Source organism: Lynx canadensis, chromosome B3 (genome assembly GCF_007474595.2).
Source record: "Lynx canadensis isolate LIC74 chromosome B3, mLynCan4.pri.v2, whole genome shotgun sequence".
NCBI lineage: Eukaryota > Metazoa > Chordata > Mammalia > Carnivora > Felidae > Lynx > Lynx canadensis.
This window is the reverse complement of record NC_044308.2, coordinates 113,328,171-113,352,486: the sequence shown is the minus strand read 5'-3', so window position 1 is coordinate 113,352,486 and position 24,316 is coordinate 113,328,171. Positions and strand designations below refer to the sequence as shown.

The following is a 24,316-nucleotide window of genomic DNA, read 5'->3' as shown; positions in this document are numbered from 1 at the left end:
GTACAGAGCTCTATCAATATATGGCTCCAGAAAAAATACTACAGTGGACCCTATTAAAAATGGGTGGTTAGGAGAATAAAAAGCCTCTCTCTCTCTTTACTCAGATACACACACGCATATGAGCTCGTATACAGTGAATAAAAGTTCTAGAAGGTATCTGCTCCCAAAGCAAATTGGATCTGTCAGCTAAGGCCAATGCTGTGATGGCTTTATGCAGACTTCAACAAATTTCCACCTAGTCCTGACAGCACTACAGGTACCCTCCTTTTACAGTACCTGGGCTTTTTGTAAATTCTGAGGTATTTAAAGATTATGTTTTTCTGGGCTCTGTGTTCTATCCATACATTGGGAAGCTGATGCCTACACAGAATTGCCACCTCTGTATAATCCATGGTCTGAGGGGGGAGGAGCAACAGTCATTGTTCTTTTGTTTCAGAGGACTGAACTGAACCATTTGTATGTTCAAAAAAAAGTCCTGAACTAAATTTGTGGTATATAAATGTAAAACTCAGTTAGTGCATTTCAAAATCTTGGTTGTAGTAGGGGATTCTAAAAAATAGGAAATGCACAGGATCCCACTGGAATGGGTCTTGGGAAAAGTTGCTTCAGTTAAAAATATTCAAGCTAAGAGGCGCCAGAGTGGCTCATGGCTCAGTCTGTTAAGCATCTGATTCTTCATTTTGTCTCAGGTCATGATCTCACTGTGGGATCAAGCCTGGGGATGGACTCTGTGCTGACAATGGGAGCCTGCTTGGGGTTCTCTCTCGGCCCCTCCCCCATCACACTTGCCCTCTCTCAAAATAAATAAATAAATAAATATTTAAAAAATACATATTCAAGCTAAAAAATGAGAGATGTTTCATTACACTACTTCTTTTCAATAAATCCACTGAAATCCCTTTTGGAAGCAGACAGAGTAAATTAAAAGTTTAAAACCTGTGTTAGTTCTAATACTGATGCCATGTTTTTTCATAGTAATTACTACTGTGGATAGCTTGTCTGAGGACAGTTATTACATTCCCACATTTGTGATGGAATAACTTAAGCACAAGTTTAAGCAAGGATGAAAAAAAAATTTAAGAGGCTTTCATATCCATCTATAAAGCCTCCTAGAACAGTATCAAAAGTTTTAAATTGATCTGAACAGCCTTTATGACTTCTTCAACATACCAAGGAAGAGAGCAAGGCAGCGGGGGGAATGGCTCCCAGGGAACAGAGCATGATGTGAACTCCAAGACATCAGCCATTCCCTCAACTCCTATACTGGACAGGAAATGAACCCACAATTCACCTGGCTCCAGAATGCCTGGCCCTGGCAGTCTGGGTGTCCATGGCAATGGCAAACCAGACCTGGTGAAGCGTTAATAGCAGAAATAAGGTCTGATACTGTTTCTTCTTCCCACCCTCCATTTCCTCTCTCACCCTCAGGTGAGGGATTATGTGGTAGTCTTGACATCTGTTCTTTAAAATTTTTTTTTGCTTTTTAACACAGATCATTCCATGTCCAGAATGGCAATTCTGCAAGAGGGAGGCAGGTGTGAGCAGGCTGTGGGGTGGGGAAAGAGGAAGGGCATGTTTCCAAGCCTTAGCAGCCAGTGGGCAGTATCTGATCCCAGGAAGGGCTGGACCCCTGGGAAGCACCCAGGTTTGGCTTGCCCTGCACGACCAGCAGTGAGCAATTGCACAGCCAGTGGTCATCCAGGCAGGGCAAGCCCCATGGGCGGGTGAGTTGCGCACAGAGGTGGAGGGGGCGGGTGAGTGAAAGGGCTGGTCAGAGGGACCCAGCTGACCTGGCTCACCCTGTGTAGGTGGGTACTGGTGATGATTAACTAGTAAGCTCTAAGAGCAGTGACAGAGATAGGACCGAGATCAGGGCTTGGCCCCAGCACCAGCTCTCCTGAGAAGCCTGAGTCATCTCTTCCTGATCTGAAACTTACCTTGACGTACTGGGGAAAATCTCTAAGTGAACTGTTGAACCTGTCCTGTTGGTTTGGAGATGAATGTAGGTGACAGGCACAGCCCCAGCATTGAGCAACACGGTGTTTATGGCTTTAAGGTTTCCTGCCAAAAGGTCTGGTGTCAGGCTGATGTCTCAGTACTCTTCTGTACTTAATTCTTCCAGCCTGTGATCCCTAGTCAAGATTTCTTTCTCTCTCTTCCCCCCACACCTCAGTCTCTTCTGCCCTGTGTCTGCATGCTTCCCCTTTCTTTACCCAAGTCACACTCTGAGCTCCCAACCTTTTATGGGAGGGCATTCTGGCTGCATGACAATCAAAGGCAGCCTGGAAGAGAAGATGGGGCCAATCTTATGATCTTATGAAAGTTCAACCTACCCAGACCCAAGGGGCTGTGGAGAGAGGTGTATCTGGATATATTTAAGGACCCTGGGGAATAGAGGAGGAAGGCACTTTAACACATTTTTTATCATGTAATAGTTCAGGAAACACATAGAGAATAACATTTTAAAATATGTATCCACCATTCAGCTTTATCAAATCTTAATTTCTGTCATATATGCTTCTGATGTCTTTAAGAAACGGGCCCCTACAGAGTGGTACATAAAGCTCCCGTCTGCTTTTCCCATATTTCACTCCTCCCCTTCTAGCATCTACCCCACACTTGGTTGTATTTAGATTTTACCTCATTTGATATACCCCTAAACAACAAGCTTTAGGTTTTAAAACTTTATATAAACCATATTATTCTATATACATTCTCCTGATCTTTTCTGTTCAGTGTTGGTTTTTGAGATTGGTTAATCTTACATATGTAGCTCACTTGATTCATTTTTATTATTTTAATTTTTTTTGAGAGACAGAGACAGAGAGAGGGAGAATCTTAAAAACAAAAATTTTTTAACATTTATTCATTCCTGAGAGACAGAGAGAGACAGAGCATGAGCAGGAGAGGGGCAGAGAGAGAGGGAGACAGAATCCAAAGCAGACATCAGGCTCTGAGCTGTCAGCACAGAGTCTGACACGAGGCTTGAACTCACAAACCGTGAGATCATGACCTGAGCCGAAGTCGGCCACTCAACCAACTGAGCCACCCAGGCACCCCAAGAGAGAGAGAATCTTAAGGAGGCTCCACACTCAGCACGGAATCTGATGCAGGGCTCAATCCCAAGATCCCAAGACCCTGGGATCATGACCCAAACTAAAATCAAGAGTCAGACGCTCAACCGACTGAGCCACCCAGGTGTCCCTCACTTGATTCATTTTTAACGGCAATGTCGTATTCCATTGTACAAATACACTCAATATGCTTAAACACCTCCCTGTTGAGAGACATTTAGGATATTCCCAATTTTTCATATAGCAATGCTAAATTCTTGTATATAAAAAGATTTCTTTTTTTTTAAATTTTTTTTAATGTTTATTTATTTTTGACAGAGAGAGAGACAGAGCATGAGCAGGGGAGGGGCAGAGAGAGCAGGCTGCAGGCTATGAACTGACAGCACAGAGCCCGATGCGGGGCTTGAACTCACAGACCGTGAGATCATGACCTGAGCTGAAGTCGGACGCTCAACCGACTGAGCCACCCAGGTGCCCCAAAAGATTTCTTATATATGTCTCCATATGACTGATACATTTGGATTTATTTCTACCATTGCATTTTGTGCTATTTACTCCATTTTTTTTTTAAATACTCTTTTCATTTTCTTCCCAGACTGGATTTAATAGACTTTATTACATTTCCCTATTCTACTGATAAGTTATATACTCTATTTCTACTTATTACCATTATTATAGACTTAAATTTCAGACTTACAGACTGCTACATGTTCCCCAGTACCTGTTCTCCTCTCTCTCTCATACAAATAACAGCCTCCAACTTTCAACAGAGCACATAGTTCTCCAGAATAAAGACTACGCTTTCCAATCTTCCCTGCTGCTGGGTACAACCATGTGAATGAGTTTTGATCAATGGGATATGAGGAGAAGCAATGAATGGAACCTTCGGGTCACCACTAAAAGGGACGGGTTTGGAATATGGACATCATGGTGAACCCTCCTCTTCAAACCTACAGCAGACGTCACCCTAGAATTATACGGCTCATGTCTGGAATGTTACACGAGAGGGAAATAAACATCTGTCGGGTTTAAGCCATTGTGACCTTGGGTTCTTTCTTACAGCAGCTGAATTATAATCTAGCTAATACAGTAAGCACGGATTTTTTAAAAAATTTATACTGCTTAGACTCATTCTGCTTCCCAAATCTGAGGCTTCACATCTTTCAACAAGTTTGTGAGTTTTTAGAGGCGCCTGGGTGGCCCAGTTGGTTGAGCATCCAACTCTTGATTTCAGCTCAGGTCCTCATCTCACAGTCAAGGGATCAAGCCCCCACAGTGGGTTCCATGCTGACAGTGCAGAGCCTGCTTGGGATTCTCTTACTCTTCATCTCTCTCTCAGCCCCTAACCCACTTGTGCACACATTCATTCTCTCTCTCAAAATAAATATATATTTTTTTAAGTTTGGGAATTTTTAAACCATTATCTCTTTGAGTAATGTTCTTCTTCATTCTCTTTTCCACCTCTGGAACTTTATAGGATCTTGTCATTCTAGCATCCGTGTCTCAGTCTCCGTGCCTTTATCTCTCTGGGCTCCATTCTGGATGACTTTCTCAGGTCCACCTTTCCATTTATTAAGCTTGTCTCAATGGTGCCTAATCTGACATTTAATTTATCTATTGAACATTTAGTTATACAATTAAAACATTTTTTGCTTCTTTTTCGTTCTTTTTCAAGTCTACCTAATCTTTTTGAATAGCGTCTTATTCTTGCCTTGTGTGTTCAATCACTTCATTACATCTTCAATAATTTGAAGGAATTCAATTATATTCAATAATATTGAAGGAACTTGCCAACAGTTCCTTATTTGAAGTTCTTGAGGGACCTAGTCTACTTGTTTGTTGTGTATGGGGACTCTAACTCAGTAAAAATTATTCTCTCAAGTATTTAGTCATTTTGGATCATATATTCATCTTTATCATGGCTTTTTTGCCTGTGAGGATCCTGTATAATCTGGGTTGAGGTTTTGTTTCTCCAGAGAGGTTCTGTGTCTGTATCTAGGGTCCTAGGGGTATTACTGGCCCAGAACTTAAGGTTCCTAATCCACGCAAATAATATAAATTCTAATATTAAACCAATACCATCATCAGGTTCTCAGGGCATACTTTCCTTTTGCTTTTTGTTTTTTGTGCCCAGAGCCTTGGCTAAGTCTGAGAAACTGTTCTGTCATCTCCCTGTCTTGGTAGATGATTTTCTTTTCCTTATCTTCTTATATTACTTTGACAGTCCTGATTTTATTTTTTTTTTAAGTTTACTTATTTATTTTGGGAGAGAGAGACAGAGAGAGAATGTCAGCTTGGGAGGGGCTGAGAGAGAGAGAGAGAGAGAGAGAGAGAGAGAGAGAGAGAGAATCCCAAGCAGGCTCCGTGCTATCAGCACAGAGCCTGACTCACAGCTGATCCCACGAACCATGAGATCATGACTAAGCTGAAGTCAAGAGTCAGATGCTTAACCAACTGAGCCACCCAGGTGCCCCGACAGTACTGACTTCACATGAAAGTTTCAGTTTCAGCTCCAGCTTCCAACTGACCAGACCTCATCTCTGTCTCCACAGATGCTAAAACTCAAACCTCAAACCTTTCATTACTACAAGGAGGCCGGCCACACAGCCCGTCCCACTCAGCTGTCAGAGTTGAATACCACTTGGGTTCTACTTCTTCATTTCGCCGACTGAGGATTCCTCCTACTCTTCTCAGTGCATGGCTCTGCACTGAGAAAAATATTTTAAATATTTAATCCAGTATTTCTAGGTGTTTCATATCAGTCTTTCTTAAAGGTTATTTTGTGGTCCCTATCACTAGAAACAGAAGTCTCTTCCCTCTGAGATGTGTTTTAGACCAGCTGGAGGATCCTTACTTATCTTTTCCTTCCCTCCTACCCCTCCCCAGTCACATATCCTACGGCAATGTTCTCAGACTGTACAGTGTACAAAACTAATTTCTGGGAGCTTGTTAAACATGCAGATTATGGGGCGCCTGGGTGGCGCAGTCGGTTAAGCGTCCGACTTCAGCCAGGTCACGATCTCGCGGTCCGGGAGTTCGAGCCCCGCGTCGGGCTCTGGGCTGATGGCTCAGAGCCTGGAGCCTGTTTCCGATTCTGTGTCTCCCTCTCTCTCTGCCCCTACCCCGTCCATGCTCTGTCTCTCTCTGTCCCAAAAATAAATAAAAACGTTGAAAAAAAAATTTAAAAAAAACATGCAGATTATGAGCAGCATCCCCAGGATACCTGGATCAGGAGGACTGGGGTGGGGCCCAGGAATGCACATGCTTAGTAAGTGCTCCAGATTTCTGGCCTGGATAGTCCCACGACCACCCTTTGAGAACTACTATCTAAAGCCCATTTCCCTTTACCTGAGATGGCTGAATTCTACCCTTTCTCTTAGCAGTATCTGAACCATATCCATAGGAACCCTGCTGGTCTCTGTTTCGCAAAGCCTGAACTAGTAGACAGCAATGCCAACAGACCCAAAGTTCACAAGTTCTAGTCCAGGCTAGTCAAGGGCCATTACCCTCAGCAGTGGAAATGCAGGGGAAATGCCAATAACTTGTCTTCCTGGACTCCAGGTTGTGGGGCTATCATAAAACAGGCCTTTTACCCAGGCTTTACTAATAAAGACCTCGACATTACTTGGAAAGAGGTGGACTGATTTTTACTTTTGTACTATGAAGGAAGGGTTGGCTCAGGAGATGGATAATGTAAGCAAAACTAGAAAGAAAAGAGTTGATTCAACTAAGATAGATAGATAGATAGATAGACAGACATAGAGATAGATAGATAGATAGATAGATAGATAGATAGATATTTTTTTTTTTAGTACAGGACTCTACTCTCCAGACAGGTTATGCTCCAAAATGCCTCTGAAAGTCAGGTGTTTAGACTGTCTCTTCCCACAGAAACATTACAAATGGTGGTCAGTTTCCCAGACTAGCCCATCCACACCTGTAAAGATAATAATCGTTCCCATTTAAGACCTATTCCATGCCAGAACCTTTATATGTGTGACCTGATACAATTCTCAAAGTAACTGTGAAAGGCAGACATTTGTGTCCCTGCCTTAGAGGTGAAGGGACTTGCTCAGGGTCACACAGCATAGCTAGTAAGTGGCAGAGCCAGGTGGGTCTGGCTCCAAAATCTGTGTCCTTGTCACTAGAAAATCAGGCTGCCTTTCATAGCTCGTCTGCTTAATACAGGGTGAACAGTAAAACATCGTCCCTTCTTCCCCACACTGAAAAAGAAATATTAAGGGAATAACAGAACTTCCACTATAGCCAGTTGACTCAAGAGGTAATGGAGGACCAAGATGTCTATCATTTCTCTGGAGCAGGAGAGAATGCATGATGATAGCTTAGTAAATTACTTTGATTTGGGCTTAAAAAAGAAATAACTATCTTAGATTTCATTCTGCATGTGTGGAGGGCATCTTATTAAAAGTTCACCTTCTTGCAATGAGTAGTAAATAGGCCCTAGGGATCTAATGCACAGTATAGTGAATACAGACAAGAGTACTGTATTATAATCATCAAACTTGCTAGGAAACTGGAACTTCATTATTCCAACCCCTAAAAAGAAATGGCAATTACATAATGTGATAAAAGTGCTAATTACCACTACAAAGACAGCCACATTGCAAAATATAAATGTATCAGATTAACATGTGGTGTACCTTAAATTATATAATGTTATATGTCAAATATACTTCAATTAAAAATTAATTAATTAAGGGGCACCTGGGTGGCTCAGTAGGTTAAGCATCTGACTTCGGCTCAGGTCATGATCTCACAGTTCATGAGTTCGAGCCCGGTGTCAGGCTCTGTGCTGACAGCTCAGAGCCTGGAGCCTGCTTTGGATCCTGTGTCTCCGTGTCTCTCTGCCCCTCTCCTGTTTGTGCTCTCTCTCTCTCTCTCAAAAATAAATAAAAATATTTTTAAAAATTAAAACAAAATTAATTAATACCTAGAAAAAACAAAGATTACCTTCTCTAACTCTCCCTCTCTAACTCCTGCCCTAGCGGACACAGACCTCTGAGATGAGGTTAGGTCTCCAGGACTCACCTTGTCAGCCAGCAGCTCCCTGATCTTGCTGGCCTGCAGGCGGAACCGGAAGAGCTGGGTTTCCAAGGCCAGGCAGCGCTTCTGCCAGTCTACGCTGGCTCGGGTCTCCACCTTGAGTTCTGCCATGATGGAATCCACTTCTGGCTACTCCAGGGAGCCCTGAGAACCAGCACACAGCAAGAGGAGAAGATCAAGAAGTGTGTGAGGAGGAGGGTAGAGAATACAGGGCTACGGGCTGTTAGTCATTGCTCTCCCTGTGTCCCATTGTCACCTTTCTTAGCTCAATGTGTCCTGTTCCAACGTAAGTTAGCTGGGCAAACTCAGGAAATCACGAAATGTGAGAAACTGTAAGGAGAATTGGGCCTCATCTGTGTTTCATTCAATTATCCATTTAACAAATATGTATCCATTCAATAGACATTTATACGCCAGACACCCTTGTAGGCACTGGAGATGCAAAGGTAAATAAAAGAGGCCCCCTTATCTTTGAGTTTTCCAGGGAACTCAGGAAAATCTAAGAGAGAATGTAGTCACAATTGCTAATCAATATGCAGATAAATGGGAACAGGGAAATGGGGTAGACTATGGGAGAGGGATAAAGAGCGACGATGTTTAGGGAAGGCTTAAAGTGAGTGACATTCATTTGAGATCATATAGCTAACTGGAGGCAGAACCCTGATTTCCAGTTTATTACTGATTCTACTACATCTATATAATGTTATTTATTTATGTATTTATTTACTTTTAACAAATCGTAATTCTGCATTCCTTCCTTCCTTGAATCCATCTATTCATTCTTTCTTTCAAGTAGGTTCCACACCCAGTGTGGGGCTTGAACTCACGACCCATAGATCAAGAGTTGCATGCTTCACCGACTGAACCAGCCAGGCACCCCCACTCAGAGATTTTTGATGAGAAAAAATGGAATGAAAATCCAAAGCTTTGCATGTCCTTGACAATTTCCTATTTAGTTGGGATTCTGTGAGTTGTCATTGAATCATCCTCCTCTGAAACAGATTCTCACTCTAAGTTCTAAAATATAAACAAAAAAAAAATTGGTAGACATTTTGCTGTAACCTCTGGAGAATGCCACAAGTCCTTGGGAAACAATGATACAAATTCAGACACCTATAATATCGCCAGTCAGGGGAATTTATCCAGATGTCTCTTGGATAAATTTTAGAGAAGACAACTGGTTGGGGATGAGAAAATGAAGCAGCATGTATGAGTATGCACGAGAGAGGACACAAGCAGAGTGAACACAGGGGAGAGATGGGCTGGAAAACATACCTGCCATCAGAACTTTTAAAATCCTCCCTGCTACTAATAATTACACTTGGCCACCAGCATAAATTGATAAAATGATTACTCTAGTATTAGATGATTTTTAAGGAATGACTTATTTTTTTAGGTTGATAATATTTTTAAAATGTGATCTGTCAGAGATACATAAGACTTACAGGTGAAATGATATAATGTCTGGGCGTTAGCAGTGGTCTAGGAAGGAAATACATGAAATCAGATTTATCAAAATATTTCCAAGTTTTGAAGCTGGGTAATAGGTACATGGGAGTTCTTTATACTGGCCTTTTTACTTGAATATATGCCTAGAATTTTCTGTAACAAAACTTTATTTTTTTAAATCCCTTTTCCTTTCTTTTTAAAAAAATTTTTTTTTAACGTTTATTTATTTTTGAGACAGAGAGAGACAGAGCATGAACAGGGGAGGGGCAGAGAGAGAGGGAGACACAGAATCGGAAACAGGCTCCAGGCTCTGAGCTGTCAGCACAGAGCCTGACGCGGGGCTCGAACCCACGGACCGTGAGATCATGACCTGAGCCGAAGTCGGACGCTCAACCGACCAAGCCACCCAGGCGCCCCCCTTTTCCTTTCTTTAGGAGCCACATGCCTCAGAAAACCCAGTCACCTCCTGCCCTGTTGCCAAATACCGTCTTGGTGACCAGTGAGTCTGTCTTTAATGTGTTAACCACCAATACTGCTTCCCACCTCACATTTGACTTTTACATGGATCTTTCTCTCATACCACAAATAGCTATCATTTACTGGGTTCTCAGTGTATGCCAGGCAAGTGTGGCCTCTTTAATCCTCATGACAACACATAAGACAAGGTGTGGGCACTACTGTCTACACTCTCACATGAGGACACTGAGGAACTGAGAGGCTAAATAACTTATACAAAGAGTTCTAGAGCTAGTAAGTAGTGGGGCTGGAGTTCTCGTCCCAAAGTTCCTGCTCTTAGCAACTCTGCTGTTTACACATCCAGAAACTTAAAAGAATTCTGATCTCACAAAGAGTGAGCTGGATTGTTAAGAATGAGAGAAATATTTTACAGGACCTTTTAGGATCCTTGGCAGGATCCTTGGTAGGATATTAGGGTGAACCTGTATTCAAGAGTTTCCAGGGCATCCTGGTCTCAAACCATAACCTGACACCATAACCTTCATAAGCACAGACATTTATCCTATAGCCAGACTTTTCATTTAAAAAACAGCGTCAGGGGCGCCTGGGTGGCGCAGTCGGTTAAGCGTCCGACTTCAGCCAGGTCACGATCTCGCGGTCCGTGAGTTCGAGCCCCGCGTCGGGCTCTGGGCTGATGGCTCAGAGCCTGGAGCCTGTTTCCCATTCTGTGTCTCCCTCTCTCTCTGCCCCTCCCCCGTTCATGCTCTGTCTCTCTCTGTCCCAAAAATAAATAAACGTTGAAAAAAAAAAATTTTAAAAAACAGCGTCAGTAGACCTGCAGAGAAAGGCCCAACAATTAAACACTGATGAGTCTAGTGTCTGCATCTTTCGGTTCTGGGCTGCTCAGAACACTGAACGCATGACCTCAGCCCTGCTCTCCCGGAACTGTCATCCCAAACAATCCCAACATTGTGACCTCCCAGCAATCCCCACCTCAAAAGACTGGGACCGACTGGAACGGGGAGGAAGACAAAAGGCAAAAACAAAACATGACCTTCTCTGAGCTAAGATCACAGCTGAAAAGACAAAACAACCTTGTGGGGCCTCCAGAGAAGGCCAGAGGCTTCATGTTTGATTTGCTTTGTCCTTTAAGGGGGGGGGGGGTTGCTTTTCCTCGTATAAATAAAAAAAGTGGTAGATCTGAACATAGGACCTGAGTGTCTTGCAACCTAGCTTGGGGCTAAGCATTAGCAGTAAAAACACACAAGTAAAACCTAGGGAGAGGAGAAACTTAATTCTTTTGTGGCACCCTCTTATTGACTGTCAAACTACAGCTCAGATTCCAAGAGGACAGTGGAAAACCAATCATCAAAATCTCCAGGAGCTTGGAAATAAAACATATCATTGGCCTCTGCCTGGTCCTGATATCTGAAATTATCTCTAGACTGCAGGGAGTGCTTTCCCAATCAAGCATCTTATGACATCACACTTTCGAATAGATCAAGTGCTCTGCTTAAACCTCTCCCTGCCCTGGGCACGCTAATGTCAGGGGCGGGGTGGGGGTGGGGGTGGCGCGGAAAGAGTTGCGCTGGGCTTGTCTTAGCATGTGAGGAGAGCTACGGGGTTTCGAAAGGGAACTGGAGCAAGGTGCCTGCTGCCAAGCGCGTGGCCCAGAGGCTCTTCCGACAGAAGCAGGTGGTTGCCGCGGCAGCTAGAAAACATGAGGCAAAACATAAAAGCAAAATACCAGTACAGTGAACTTCACCTGCTTGGTCACCTTGTACTTGTACCTCCCATAAAGACTTGCAAAGATGAGCAGAAATTAACTTAAAGAACAGTTTTTAACTTTCCAAAGCACTGTATAGGAGTTATTTCTCTCCTTATCCTCTCAATATCCCTGAGATGTAGGACAAGTGATACTATTCACAATGAACAGATAGATGAGAAAACCCAGTGCATCCATGCCTTGAGACATAGAGCTAAGCAGTGTCAAAGCTGGGCCAAGAATGATCTCCCAGCATACAGAACATCCTCTTTCCGTGAAGATGCTTCAGTAGTGGTGGTGGAGTCTCATGCTACCCGGATAGCCTAACACAGATAGAACATTAATGGCAAAATAGGTGGGGAAATGAGAGAAGGGACAAAACCCAGCTCAACTGTTCTCTTTGTTTTTTAGTCTGGAAAGCTTCAAATGTACACAAGAAGTAGGGAGAACAGTACAATAAATCCCCATGCACCCTCCCCCGAGCTACAATGGTTGACTCATGGCCACTCTTGTGAAATCCACTTCTCTTGATTCCTATTAGTGTCCAGCAGGCTACACTGCCCAGCAAGTGACCACACAGCCTTGACTCCTGCTTTGGAACTCCCTAAGTCCTCCAGCATCCTGGGCTGACACAGCCACAAGGCTGGAGCAGCATGCCTCAGAGGCAGGGGCTGCATGCAGGATGGGTGATGAAAAGGGGGCACAGGGAGTCCTTAGGTGACCTCAGACTTTGAGCCTGTATCAGAGAAAACACAGACTTGACCTGGGATGGCTCTGGAAGGTTTAGGGATTTGACCAGAAATTGACAAAATGCTGAGATTAAATTTAATTCAACCAACTTTTGTGAAGTGATTTCTACGTGCAAGGTTGGGGACATAAAGATGAATTAAAGATCCCATGGCTTGTAGGGCTCAGGTCTACAGTCTGAATATCCTGGAACTTCCCTACAAAGAGGACCAGTCAATACAAGAACCTAAAGGAAAGAGGGCAGAGGCCACTGCAGGAGGCTTCAGAAGGTAACAGGAACTCTGTTCTGGGTACAATTTCCACTGGGCTCTCCTGTGTCACCTCACTATGGTTCACTCTGAATGTGAGCACCTTTTGTGATTTCCACTTGCTAGTGGTAGGCTACCATCATCTTCTACAAGTGCTAGACTAGACTGACTACCTGCCCAACTATGGGAAAGGAAGAGCTTTGTGCCCCTTTTCTGGGGACGGAGCTGGGGGAGGGTGAGTGCATACAGGGGCATAGCTCCCTCTGACCGCACCATGTCATCTGATCAAGCCAACAATTTGTGTTTTACTCTTGGGTGCTGAGGCAGCACATTTCACAATGTTGGAAGAGACAGGAAAAGGTGAGCATGTTCCAGCCTTCGGGGATCTAAATACCAGAAAGGACTAGGACAATCACGAATAGCATCCTTTGAGAACAAAACCAGTAAAGGGAAACAGCAGAGTGTAGTACTTCCGATCCCCTCTCCTGGTGCCAAACAAGCCTGGGTTTGAGTACTGGCTCAGGCACTAATTAATCATGTGACCTTAAACCATTTGCCTAACTCTCTGAGCCTCAGCTCCATTTTGAAATTGAGAGCAGTAATATTTGAAAAGGAGGGCAATAATATTAGGTTGAATCATGGAATTATCAACATTTAACCATTTTTTGACCTTCAAAAAATGGCAATTTCATAGGCACACTAGGTCATATTTTTTTGAGAATTAAAGGAGATATCACAAAAGCCTAGCACACAGCACTCCATATTGATAGCTACTATCAACAAAGAAAAGGCAAACCAACAGTGCCTCGGCGTACTAGGAGATGTGGCTCATACATGTGCTCACTACCAGATCTACCTCAGAGAGGTGAGGGGATTTTTAAAGATTATTTTACCACTTTTTTTTTTAAGTTTATGTATTTATCTTGAGAGAGAGAGCATGAGTGGGGGTGAGGGAGGAACAGTGAGAGTGAGACAAAGAGAGAGAGAGAGAGAGAGAGAGAGAGAGAGAGAGAGAATGAATCTCAAACAGGCTCCACACTCAGCACGGAGCCTGAGTCAGGGCTCAATCCCATGACCATGAGATCACGACTTGAGCCGAAATCAAGAGTTGGGTGCTTTACTGACTAAGCCACCCAGGTGCCCCTTTATCTCTTTATTTTTGAGTACTGAACAAAAGTGTATACGGTACAAAGTAAGGCTTCTTCCCACCTTGTCCCTCAGCCACAGTGTTATGGGGTTTTGTGTCTTCCAGAAATATCCAGTGTAGACACAAGCATTCTTATACATGTTGCATACACATACACAAACACAAATGGTAGCACACTCTACACGCTGTCCTTAACCTATAACTTAGAGATCTTCCTGTATCAACATACATACCCGCTCCGTCTTCCCTCCATTCTCTTTAACAGCTTTATTGTTTTCTACTGTGTAGCTATTACATGACTTAAGAGTCCCTTATTTTTTTTATAAAGCTTTTTATAACTTTAAAAAATTATTTACTTATTTTGAGAGAAAGAGAGAGAACATGCACGAGAGCAGGGGAAGAGCAGAGAGAGAGAGAGGGAGAGAGAGAATCCCAACAGGCTCCACACCATGAGTGTGGGGTTCGATCGCATGAACTGTGAGATCATAACCTGAGTCGAAATCAAGAGTTAGACGCTTAACTGACTGAGCCACCCAGGTGCCCCAAGAGTCCCTTACTAACACACATTTGGGTTGTTTGAAAACTTTTGCTAAAATAAACAATGCTGCAACAAATATATGTCATTTCATATACATAAGAGTATATCTGAAGGATAAAATCCCAGAAATGGAATTGTAGCGTTAAGTGAGAACACGTTTTTAAATGGCCAAATTGTCCAGATTGCCTTTTCCGAGACTATTCTAATTCATACTCCAGCCAGCAATAAGTGCCTGTTTTCCCATGGAGGAGGTCAGTTTCGAATTCATTTTTGACAGAAGGGAGAGACGGCTCAACTGGGCTATCCAGAGAAGACTCAGCTGGGCTATCCAGAGAATGCCGGATGGTGGCTCAGCAGCCAGCCTGCTGTGAACTCACCCAGATCAGGACTGAGAAACTCCTCGCACCTTAACCTCAGCATGTACAGCATCTATACAACACTCTTCAAACCAAAAGGGGCACAGAGTTCCCACATGGAAACACAGCCTCACAGAGAGAAGGGAATAGTAAAGAGGAGTGCACAACGGGGGAGCAGAGTAGGAGGTACATGTTTCTTCCGGGGAGCTGGTGACTTCTGAGGAGGGCAGAAGGGGCCCCAGATTTTCTCAACTCAGTTGTTAGTCTCAATGAGTCTGAGACCACAGGGGGTAGGTACCCTGTCATAACCCAGCTCTGAGCAGGCCTCCAAAGCAGTCTATGAGAGGGAAGGTAGCTGATAATGGACTACACCCCACCTTAGGAATTTAGGAGGCTTGGGTTTGAGTTTTGCCTTTTCCACTTTTTAGCTATATAACCTTGGGCAGATCACAATTTTTCTGAGACTGTTTCCTTCTTTATAAAATGGGGATAACAGTATGCAGAAACACTAGGTAACTGATGTTAGTTAAGTGACGTTACCACATGTAGAGTCTGGAACACAGAAGACAGTCCAAAAAGCCTGAGGAAAGAATCCACGACTTTTCCATTGAAATTGTTATTAAAATGATCTTTCAAGTGGAAACTGTACCAGGAACTAAGGTTCTGTCCAAAAGAGTTTATGAGATGGACTCACAGTAAAAGCTTACGGAGATGTCCTGGCAGGGAGGAAACCCACACGGGGCGGATTCTACTTCCAGGTGAGGGTCTTCACTGCCTCTGCTACCCCCATTAAGGCTTCCTGGTCCCTGGTGATAAAGTCACTACGGCTCCTAGGACACAAAGCTACTGCTGTCACTCGGTGCCCAACTTGTTTTCTCTTCTGCTTGGCTGACCTGCCTCTAGGAGTCTAGCCGGACCAACAGAATCCCTAAGAGAACTACCGAGAAACCACAGAGATTACCTGAGACGAGGCGGGGAGGAGGGAGGGAGGCGGAAAGCGAGAGGGCAAGAGAGCGCTCGGCAACGCAGTGGGACGCCTGCAAGTACGCCCGAGGGCCCTTCCCGGGGGCAACCGGCTCGAGCCGGTCCCAAACTCCCGCTCCTCCCGGGAAAGGCGACTCCTCGCCGCTTGGTGCGAGTCCCCCGAGTCCGACCACGGCTGCCAGCGCCCTCAGCGCCAGGCGGGGAGGCACCTGCTCTGGAATCGCCCTCCGGCAGGAGGGAGCCCTTCCTCTCCGCTCCGCCAAACACCTCCCCGCCAGCGCACACCGCCAAGCCCGTCCCTGCCTGCGAGGCGCGCGCGGCCGCTCACCTCCCGCCAGCTCGCGGACGCTCCCGCCGCCCACCCGGCACACGGGCGCCCTCCGCGCGCGTCCGCCGCTGACCGTCCGCCGCTGACCTTGCGTCCTTCTAGCCCGAGTCCGCGGCGACCGCCGGGTCTCCGCTCCGCGGCAGCAGGGGTCGCGGTGGGCGGGGCGGGGGCCGGGCGGGGTGCCCGCGGGCTGGCCGCACAAAGCCAAGCCCGGCCTCGCGGCGCCCCATTCAGAGCCGCGCCGCGCCCCCTCCTCCCGGGCCGCTCCTTAAAGGCCGAGCGCCGGCGCGGCTCCTCGGGCGGCTCGCGGAGAGGCACAGGAAATGACCTCAGCAGGCTCCAGCCTCCCACCTCTCCGCGCCGCCCGGCTCGTCCCTGGGGCGGCGGGGTCTCCCGGCCCCCGCTCCGAGCTCTCCGCGGGGACCGCACCAGCCGCGGAGGGCGGCCGGGAGCCCCGGGAGCTGCTCAGCGCCCGGCCAGCTTGGGACCTTCGCAGGATGGGGCGCAAGACCAGACCTCACCCCCCCAAAGGAGGTTCCAGCATTTGCTGGCAATCTGTGAGAACTGTAACGCCCGGATATTTAGAGCAGAAGTCCTTATTTCCAACAGGCTGTCCCACTGCCAGACCCAGGTTATGATTTGTAATTTGGGAAAAAAAAAAAAAAAGTCACCGTGGCCCCGAGTGTACTTTGCTTGCTTATGTACGTTTGTCTATGCATTATTTATGTTAAAGGAGCAGGCCGAGGAGCCAGAAAGGCAAACCGGACGCTGCCTGCTGGGCAGCTAGAGCAGTCTTCATACCCTCGTTCTACAAGGGCTTGCAGTCCCTTAGCGCACCGGTACAGTCCTACACTCAGAGGGGATTGGCACACTCGACTTTTTTGGTTAGGCGCGTTTGGGGTAAAGAAGATGAATATGGAGACTATAGGAGGAAAGGAGCCACGTTTCAAACGGCTTTCTTGGCCAGTCCTGCAGGCTCTCTGTCCAGGCCTGAACCGAGGCAATCACCACCAGGACCCACTTCTGCAAAGTGGCTTGGAAAACTCACTCCGGGCCTTGATGAAGGATCCTCTGGCTCCACCCCAAGTTTGAATTTGAATCTCTGGAGGTGAGGCTGTCAGATTACCCAGCTAACAACTTCCCCAGGCAATTCTCCTGCACAACTTTGAGAGCCCAGATACTATAGAAAGCTGGTCCCAGTAGTAGTAGTTTAGGAGGCCAAGGGCAAAAGTTCAACTGGGCCAATGGGACTCCAGGGCTGAACTTGCAAATGGATTCATAGCTCCTGGGGATTGAGATAGGTCAACCCCAGACTGTGGGACACTGGCCTCTGCTATCTCTTCAACACTCAGGAAGATGCCTAAGGAAGCTCAAAAGCAAGTCTTCTGGAGTTTGTTAAGGATGATTCATTGGTTCATTCATGCTTTCATTCACCTTCATGAACATTAGATTTCAAATAATATAAAAGGGCTAACAATGAAAAATGTCTCCCTCCCACCCTGCCCTGTCCCCCAGATCACTCCTCCCCAAACACAGAATTTCCTTTCAAGATATTTTATCTATAAAGCATTCATAAATACATATGCATTCATATGTTTGTATATATATACAGTTGACCCTTGAACAGCATTGATACGAACTGCACAGGTCCACTTATACATGGATCTTATTCAATAAATATATTGCAAATGTTTTTTGGAGATTTGCAACAATTTCAAAAAACTTGCAGATGAGCCACATGCCTAGAAATACCAAAAAAAAAAAAAATAGTATTATTGGAAGAATATGGTATTTAATACATATAATGTACAAACTATGTGTTAATCAACTGTTTTTGTTATCAGTAAGGTTTCCAGTCAACAGTGGGCTACTAATTAAGTTTTTGGGGAGTCAAAAGTTATACTCAGATTTTCTTTTTAATTTTTTAAGTTTATTCATTTATTTTGAGAGGAAGAGAAAGAGAATGTGTGTGAGCAAGCAGGGGAGGGGCAGACAGAGAGGGAGAGACAGAATCCTAAGCAGGCTCTGCAGAGTCAGCACAGAGCCCTGTGGGGGGCTTGAACTCATGAACTGTGAGATCATGATCTGAGCTGAAACCGAGAGTCGGACGGACACTCAACCAACCGAGCCAGCCAGTATAGGCAACCCTATACTCAGATTTTTTACTGCATAGAGGTTGGTGCTCCTAATCCTGGCATTGTTCAAGGGTCAACTATATATATGTTCATATATATGTATTCATATCCCCTTTCAACACTAAGGAAACATCCCTTGCTTTTTTTTCCCTCTTGACATTACCATTTGTTGACTCTTGTTGACTCATCAGCACACTTAGAGATGCTTTATTTTTTTAGGGGTCCCCTAGTGTTCCTAATGATGGATATTTAGGATGTTTCCAATCTTTGGAAATGCTTTGCTACAGTGAATATCTATGTGCATACTTCTTGGTCCACATTTATGACTATCTTTATGGTTTAATATTTAGAAGTGGAATTGCTGGCTCTACACACAATATGAATTTTAAATTTCATTAGATGCAACCAAATCACCCTCAAAGGAGGCTGCACCACCAACCTATACTTCTTTCAGTGTGTTTTGAGTGCCCCTTTGTTCCCTCCCACCACACCAGTCAAGTGATTTATCACGAACTACAAAAGCTTTTAAAAAGGGAGGATTAAATGAGTTCATATGCATGGATGATTTTAAAACACTGCTAGCACACAGGAAGGTTCAAGAAAGTGTTAGCCTTTGGTCTCCCAACCACACTCCTCCCTGTGACCTCTTCTTTCCTTTGGGCTCTGTTTCAATACCAGCTCTGTAAACTTGAGCAAGTTCCTTAGCCTCTCTGGGACTCGGTTTCCTTTTCTCTAATATGCATGATCTCTCTCTCTGGAGTTGGTTTGAGGATTAAATCAGATAATAGAGTTACATAAATTTTGGAATACAAATCATTGTTCAATAAGTGATAGCTATCCTTCCCTCAAACTTTCCCCCCAGCTTTTATTTTGAAAATTTCAAACTGACAGAAGTTGCAAAAAATAGTGCATCAAACACCCATATACTTTTTGCCATGTTTACTTTCTGTCTTTACACATATATAATATATATTATAATATATTACATTATATATTGGTGCTATTTAAGTTATATATTATATATATTATATATTTCATATTTCTAATATATTATATATTACATATATTATAATATATAATTTTTCCCCTAAACCATTTGAGAGTTGTGCACATCATGACCTTTTACCCCTGAATATTTCAACATGTACCTTCCCAAGAACAAGGATGTTCTCCTAATATTATCACACTTAGGAAACTTATTAATACAATACTATCATCTACCATACAGACCATATTAAAATTTCCCCAATTGTCCCAACAATGTCCTTTATAGCTGAGTTTTATAGCTCTTCTATTTATTATTATTAGTCCCTACCTAATACCAGAATGAATGGATGCCTAGAGAATAATTTCATCCCCTCCTCTGTCCCAGGGAGAGGGTGACTCCCACAATTCTAGAGCCTAGTATTCCTCAGCGGCTTCAGGTAATCAATAACCACGCTAGCAGGGAAAGTCACAGGCAGGGCAGAGTTTCCCATCTAATGCTAGGGATTGTCCCACCAGCCGTCTTGGCTGATGTCACCTCCTCTGCCTGGCTCCAGCCGCCCGATGCTGGCAGCCCAGGAAGATTCTGTCCACCTCCCCTCCAAACCCTGGCTGGGCTTCTGGTGTCTCTTCCACGTCCCCCATTGGCCTCCAATCAGCAGAGGCAGCTGTGAAAGCTTCGGTGAGGGAAACCTGGCTCCTCCGTCACCCTCAACCGCAGCCCTCCCCATGCCACCCCATCCCTAGATGAATTTCTATGAACCTCCAGGCTGGCCTACCCCTAACTTAACCCTGGAATTAAGGGTTGAGATGTCAAGACACTATGTTTTCCCCACAATCGTTCTGTCTTTTTTTTTTAATGTTTATTTTTGAGGGGGAAGGGGGGATAGGCAGAGAGAGAGAGAGAGGGAGACAGAGGATCTGAAGCCAACTCTTCCCTGAGAATGGAGAGCTGAGAGCTGAGAGCCCGATGTGGGGCTGGAACTCACGAACTATGAGATCATGACTTGAGCCAAAGTCGGTCGCTTAACCAACTGAGCCACCCAGGCGCCCCAACAATCTTTCTGTCTTAAGTCACCTTTTACGTAGCCTTCCATGGATCTGAGACTAACAGTCAAACTGGCCACTGATCACATCCAGACAGTAACATCAGCTGATGCTGATATTCTTCTCTTCCCCACCCCCCCTCCTTCCCATTCATTTGTTCATTCATTCATGATAACTGACTTTTAGGTTGTTCCAGGTACTCTATTAGATGCCCAACTATTAACTTGGATAAACCATTTCCTTGCTTCCTGCCTCAGTACGTCCTATTGTAAACTGGGGAGGAAAAGGCAGGATTATGAGAGAATCATTACAGCAGAGGGGAATTTGCAAAACTGAAGTAAGGAAAAGCCATCTTGGGCACCATATTTGGTGTTGTAGTGGGAAGTAGAGGAGAACAGGAAGGCTGGTGGGAGCCTGCCTGAAAGTCTCCAAGGCCCCAGATCCCTCTACGGGTCCATGCAGAAGCGGCACTCATGACACTTAAAGCTCATTCCTGTTTGATATTAGTTTGTTATTATAGTGGCCTGACAGCAGACAGAGGAAGAAAGCCATCGTGTGCCCTGAGTGGAAGGCTCAGTTGGGCCATTGAAGCTGAGGATCTCCTTTTACTTTTCTGAGAAGAGGATGAGGCCTTGGTGGCCACTCACTGTGAACATGTCTGAACCAATTTGGTCCTCTGGCAATTGACAGGATCCTATACTCACGGCCCCTGGAGATGAGAGGTGACTGGAGACCGTTCATCTCCTCTTCTATAACCTCTTACAGGTGGGATAGTAAAAATGGCCAAAATTCTGTCAATTATACAGACATCAGCAAGCAGGCACAAAAATTTCTACAACTTGCTTCAAGGGAGTCAAGGAGTTGGCCTGGTCTGGTTTTTACACATTATTCATGTGAGGGCCCATATCCTCTTTCTGGCTAACTCCTTACTTTGGAAACCTCTAGCATACCTCAAGCACATTCAGCCTACTGGTGTAGGCTTTGATGCCATTTGAAGTGCTTATGTAATCACCCTCTAGACTACAGATTCCTGATTAGAATACTTTCGATGCTAACTAACCACTCCAGGGGTTAGAGGAGATCGGTGTATATACAGACACACCATGTGGTTTGACATCATCAGTTTAAGTCCCATCTTTACCACATCTGTGCTGATGTAACCTTGCGGCGGGTGCTTAATTCCTCATTGGTAAAGTGGTATAACATCTCTTGCCCCGTAGGGTTGTTGGAAGGGTTAAATGAGATAGTATTGTGTCTGGCATGTAGCAAATTCTGTATAAAAGGTAGCTTTTGTTATTCATTCTTTGAACAAATATTTGCTAGAGGTATAATGTTTATGAGATACTCTCCCAGGTTGCTAATATGTACTGTACTAGGTCAAGAGGTGGTGATATCTCAAGGAGTTCTCTTTGTTGCAAGATTGCAATAGATAAGAAACATGGTTTGAGAGAAGGAATAACTCTAGGAGAACTAGCAAAATGTTTGACAATTCATCTTCCCATGTCCTGGGCTTTCTAGAGATCCCACTTCTCAACACCACTTGTTTTCTCTGAGTGGGGATCTGGACTCCAAAGAAGCCCTACCTGCTTCACTGAAACTCTCCCAAATCAACCACCCTGTCTTCTGCCTTCAGGGCCTTGTTCTTGGTTGTTTTTGGTAGGAGACTAAAGGGGAAAAGGGAGGGAGAGGAGAAGGGGGAGGGACCTTAGAGTCCCAGGAACCCCGGGGGCTGGTCCTTGTCCAACCTTCTACCTCAGGAGCCAGGGGCAGAGGTTGGCAGCCCTTGGGTTACAAAGAAGTCAGGAGGTGATTCTACTGCTGAATCTCTGGGAGCAGCTAGAGCAACCAGGGGCTGGGTCAGAAAGGCTCAGGGTCATTGTCCAATTCAGGTAGGAGAGCAGTGATCAGACATGCAGAGAGATGCAGGATAGGAAGGAAATGAGAGTCCAGAGGCAGAATTCTGTATTGTGTGTGTGTGTGTGTGTGTGTGTGTGTGTGTGTGTTGGATGGTGGGAGTGTCCTAACTTTGGGCATGGACTCTTCTTTCATTTATTCATTCAGTTACTCAAGAACAAATATTTACGGAGTAGTTACCATTTTTCAGGCACTGTGTGAGGAAACAAAGTGTGGCAAATGTGACCAATGAACTCAGGGCACAGACTTCAAAACCAGACATGCCTGTCATTGAACCCTGGGTCTTCCCAGTGGGGAGCATGGCAAATGATCTATCCAGTCCAGCTGTGGGCTCCAGAGCCAGACACAGCCAGACAGAGCCGGGCAGAGAGCAGGGAAGAAAGAGGTTCTTCATTTGTAAACAGGAATCAGTATTCTTTCCTTAGAGGGTAGTTGGAAAGATGGAGATAGGGTCTGCCCCAGTATCTGGCATATGCACCCAGTAAGTGTTACTGAATGGAGGTATAAAGGACTAGCAAGATGCCCAAAGAGTAGGGACTTGGAAGCTCACAAAGAGCAATGGGTGGAAGGAAGGCCTGGTCAAGAAGGACTCCAATGAGAAGGAAGGCAGCGATTCCCCACCTGACCTTATATCAAAAAGCCCTGGGGCCACTGATTAAAAACATGGAACGAAGCCCTGAGCATTGAGATCAGCAAGCTCAGGGGTCTGTATTTTCGTGATCCTTAGACCAATAGGGTGCCTGGAATTGACTGGTTTGTCATACACCATGTTCCAACACTCCAGTGATCTTCTCAGACAGCAACAACAGCCCCAGAGGGGAAGGCAGGGTAGAACTGATGTCATGACAACACATATCAATGCAAAAGGATCTGTCCAGCACAGCTGTGAGCTCACCAAGTGAGAGAGAGCCAGGCAGAGAGGGACTCAGTAGGATGAGGGTGGAGAGGGAAAAGAGGAGGTGGCAGGGAGGGGGAAAGGGAAGCTGAGTTGGGAGCTGATAGAGCTCAGGGAATGAGAACTGCGTAAATCCAGTCATCTGTGTGGGATTCTAGATCATTTTAGAACTTACAACATTAAGGTTTTAAACCAACCGTCTTATTTCTCCATGGGGGTAGAAGGGGATGGGCAGGGACCTTCAAGTAAGTGGCATTTCTCCAGAAGTCTAAGGAGCCCATGTGGGAAGAGACTCTGGGGTTCTAAGAAGCCGGAGGAACTCAGGCCAGTCAGGGAGCCTGTTGTAGCACCTTGGCCCCTTTTCTGCAGTATGTGTGCGGCAACTCTAGACATTTGAGTTCTCGAGGTGACATTGTGTTGGCTCTGGGGGATTCTACTTCCAGAGTTCAAATTCCAGCTCTGGCACTTAACTGAATACTGGCATATAGTAAGTACTCAGCAGATGCTGGCCATTATTATTATCCCTTCAGCTGATGACAGATCATGGGAGAGGTGTGGTGAGCTAGGGTTCTGCTTTCATCCATTCAGTACATGCGTGGTGAGTGTCCACTGTGGACCAGGAAGTAGGGGAGGGAGAGCATGGTGGAACAGGTGACTCAGTCTGGGCAAACTGGACTGTGGAGGGCCTCTTTGTGCCCCTTGACCTCCCCTCTGCTGACTGGCTGCTTCACTTGACTGGAAGAGGCTTGCAGTGTAGGGTGGAGAGCTATCTATGGCTGGGAGTTGGAGTCCTCTGCTTCAGAGACACATGCATTTCCCTGCAGGGCACCTTCCAGGCTGAGCGGTTGCTATGAGAGCATGCCAATAAGTGCCCCAGAATTCACAGAGATGGCAAGATGCAAAATACCTGAACAGAATGAGAAGACCTAACCATTTCAGCTCTTCCTCCCTCCTTCCCCCAAAGATTTAGTGTGAAACCAATTGGTGTGTTATCTGCTTTGATCAATCGAGCCTTCATCTGTGGTGCTCATGATCATTATGCTCAGGCTCAGGGATTTATGAGTGTCAGGTCTCATATCCTATTGGAAACCTTCTTTGCCAGCTCCTCTTTATGAAAGGGGGTTAGTCCAGATGACATAACCTGTCTTCCCTCACAAAGTTCCCAATGTGACCCCCCAGTAGCCA

The 24,316-nt window shown here is 45.2% G+C and overlaps 1 protein-coding gene across 4 annotated transcripts in view; it reads right to left on the bottom strand.

Moving 5' to 3' along the window:
• Positions 1-16,293, bottom strand: part of PLEKHH1 (pleckstrin homology, MyTH4 and FERM domain containing H1) — a 52,230-nt gene extending 35,937 nt beyond the window's left edge. For 3 of the 4 annotated variants that reach the window (XM_030319374.1, XM_030319376.1, XM_030319377.1), the window contains exons 1-2: positions 16,157-16,211; positions 8,124-8,282 (exon numbers count right to left, since the gene is read on the bottom strand). In XM_030319374.1, the coding sequence (XP_030175234.1) occupies positions 8,124-8,249 (126 nt within the window). In that variant the 5' untranslated portion in view covers positions 8,250-8,282; positions 16,157-16,211. Of the gene's footprint in view, positions 1-8,123; positions 8,283-16,156; positions 16,212-16,243 lie in introns of those variants that run through there. The other variant, XM_030319375.1, reaches the window with a different exon arrangement.
• Positions 16,294-24,316: the final 8,023 nt, after the last annotated feature.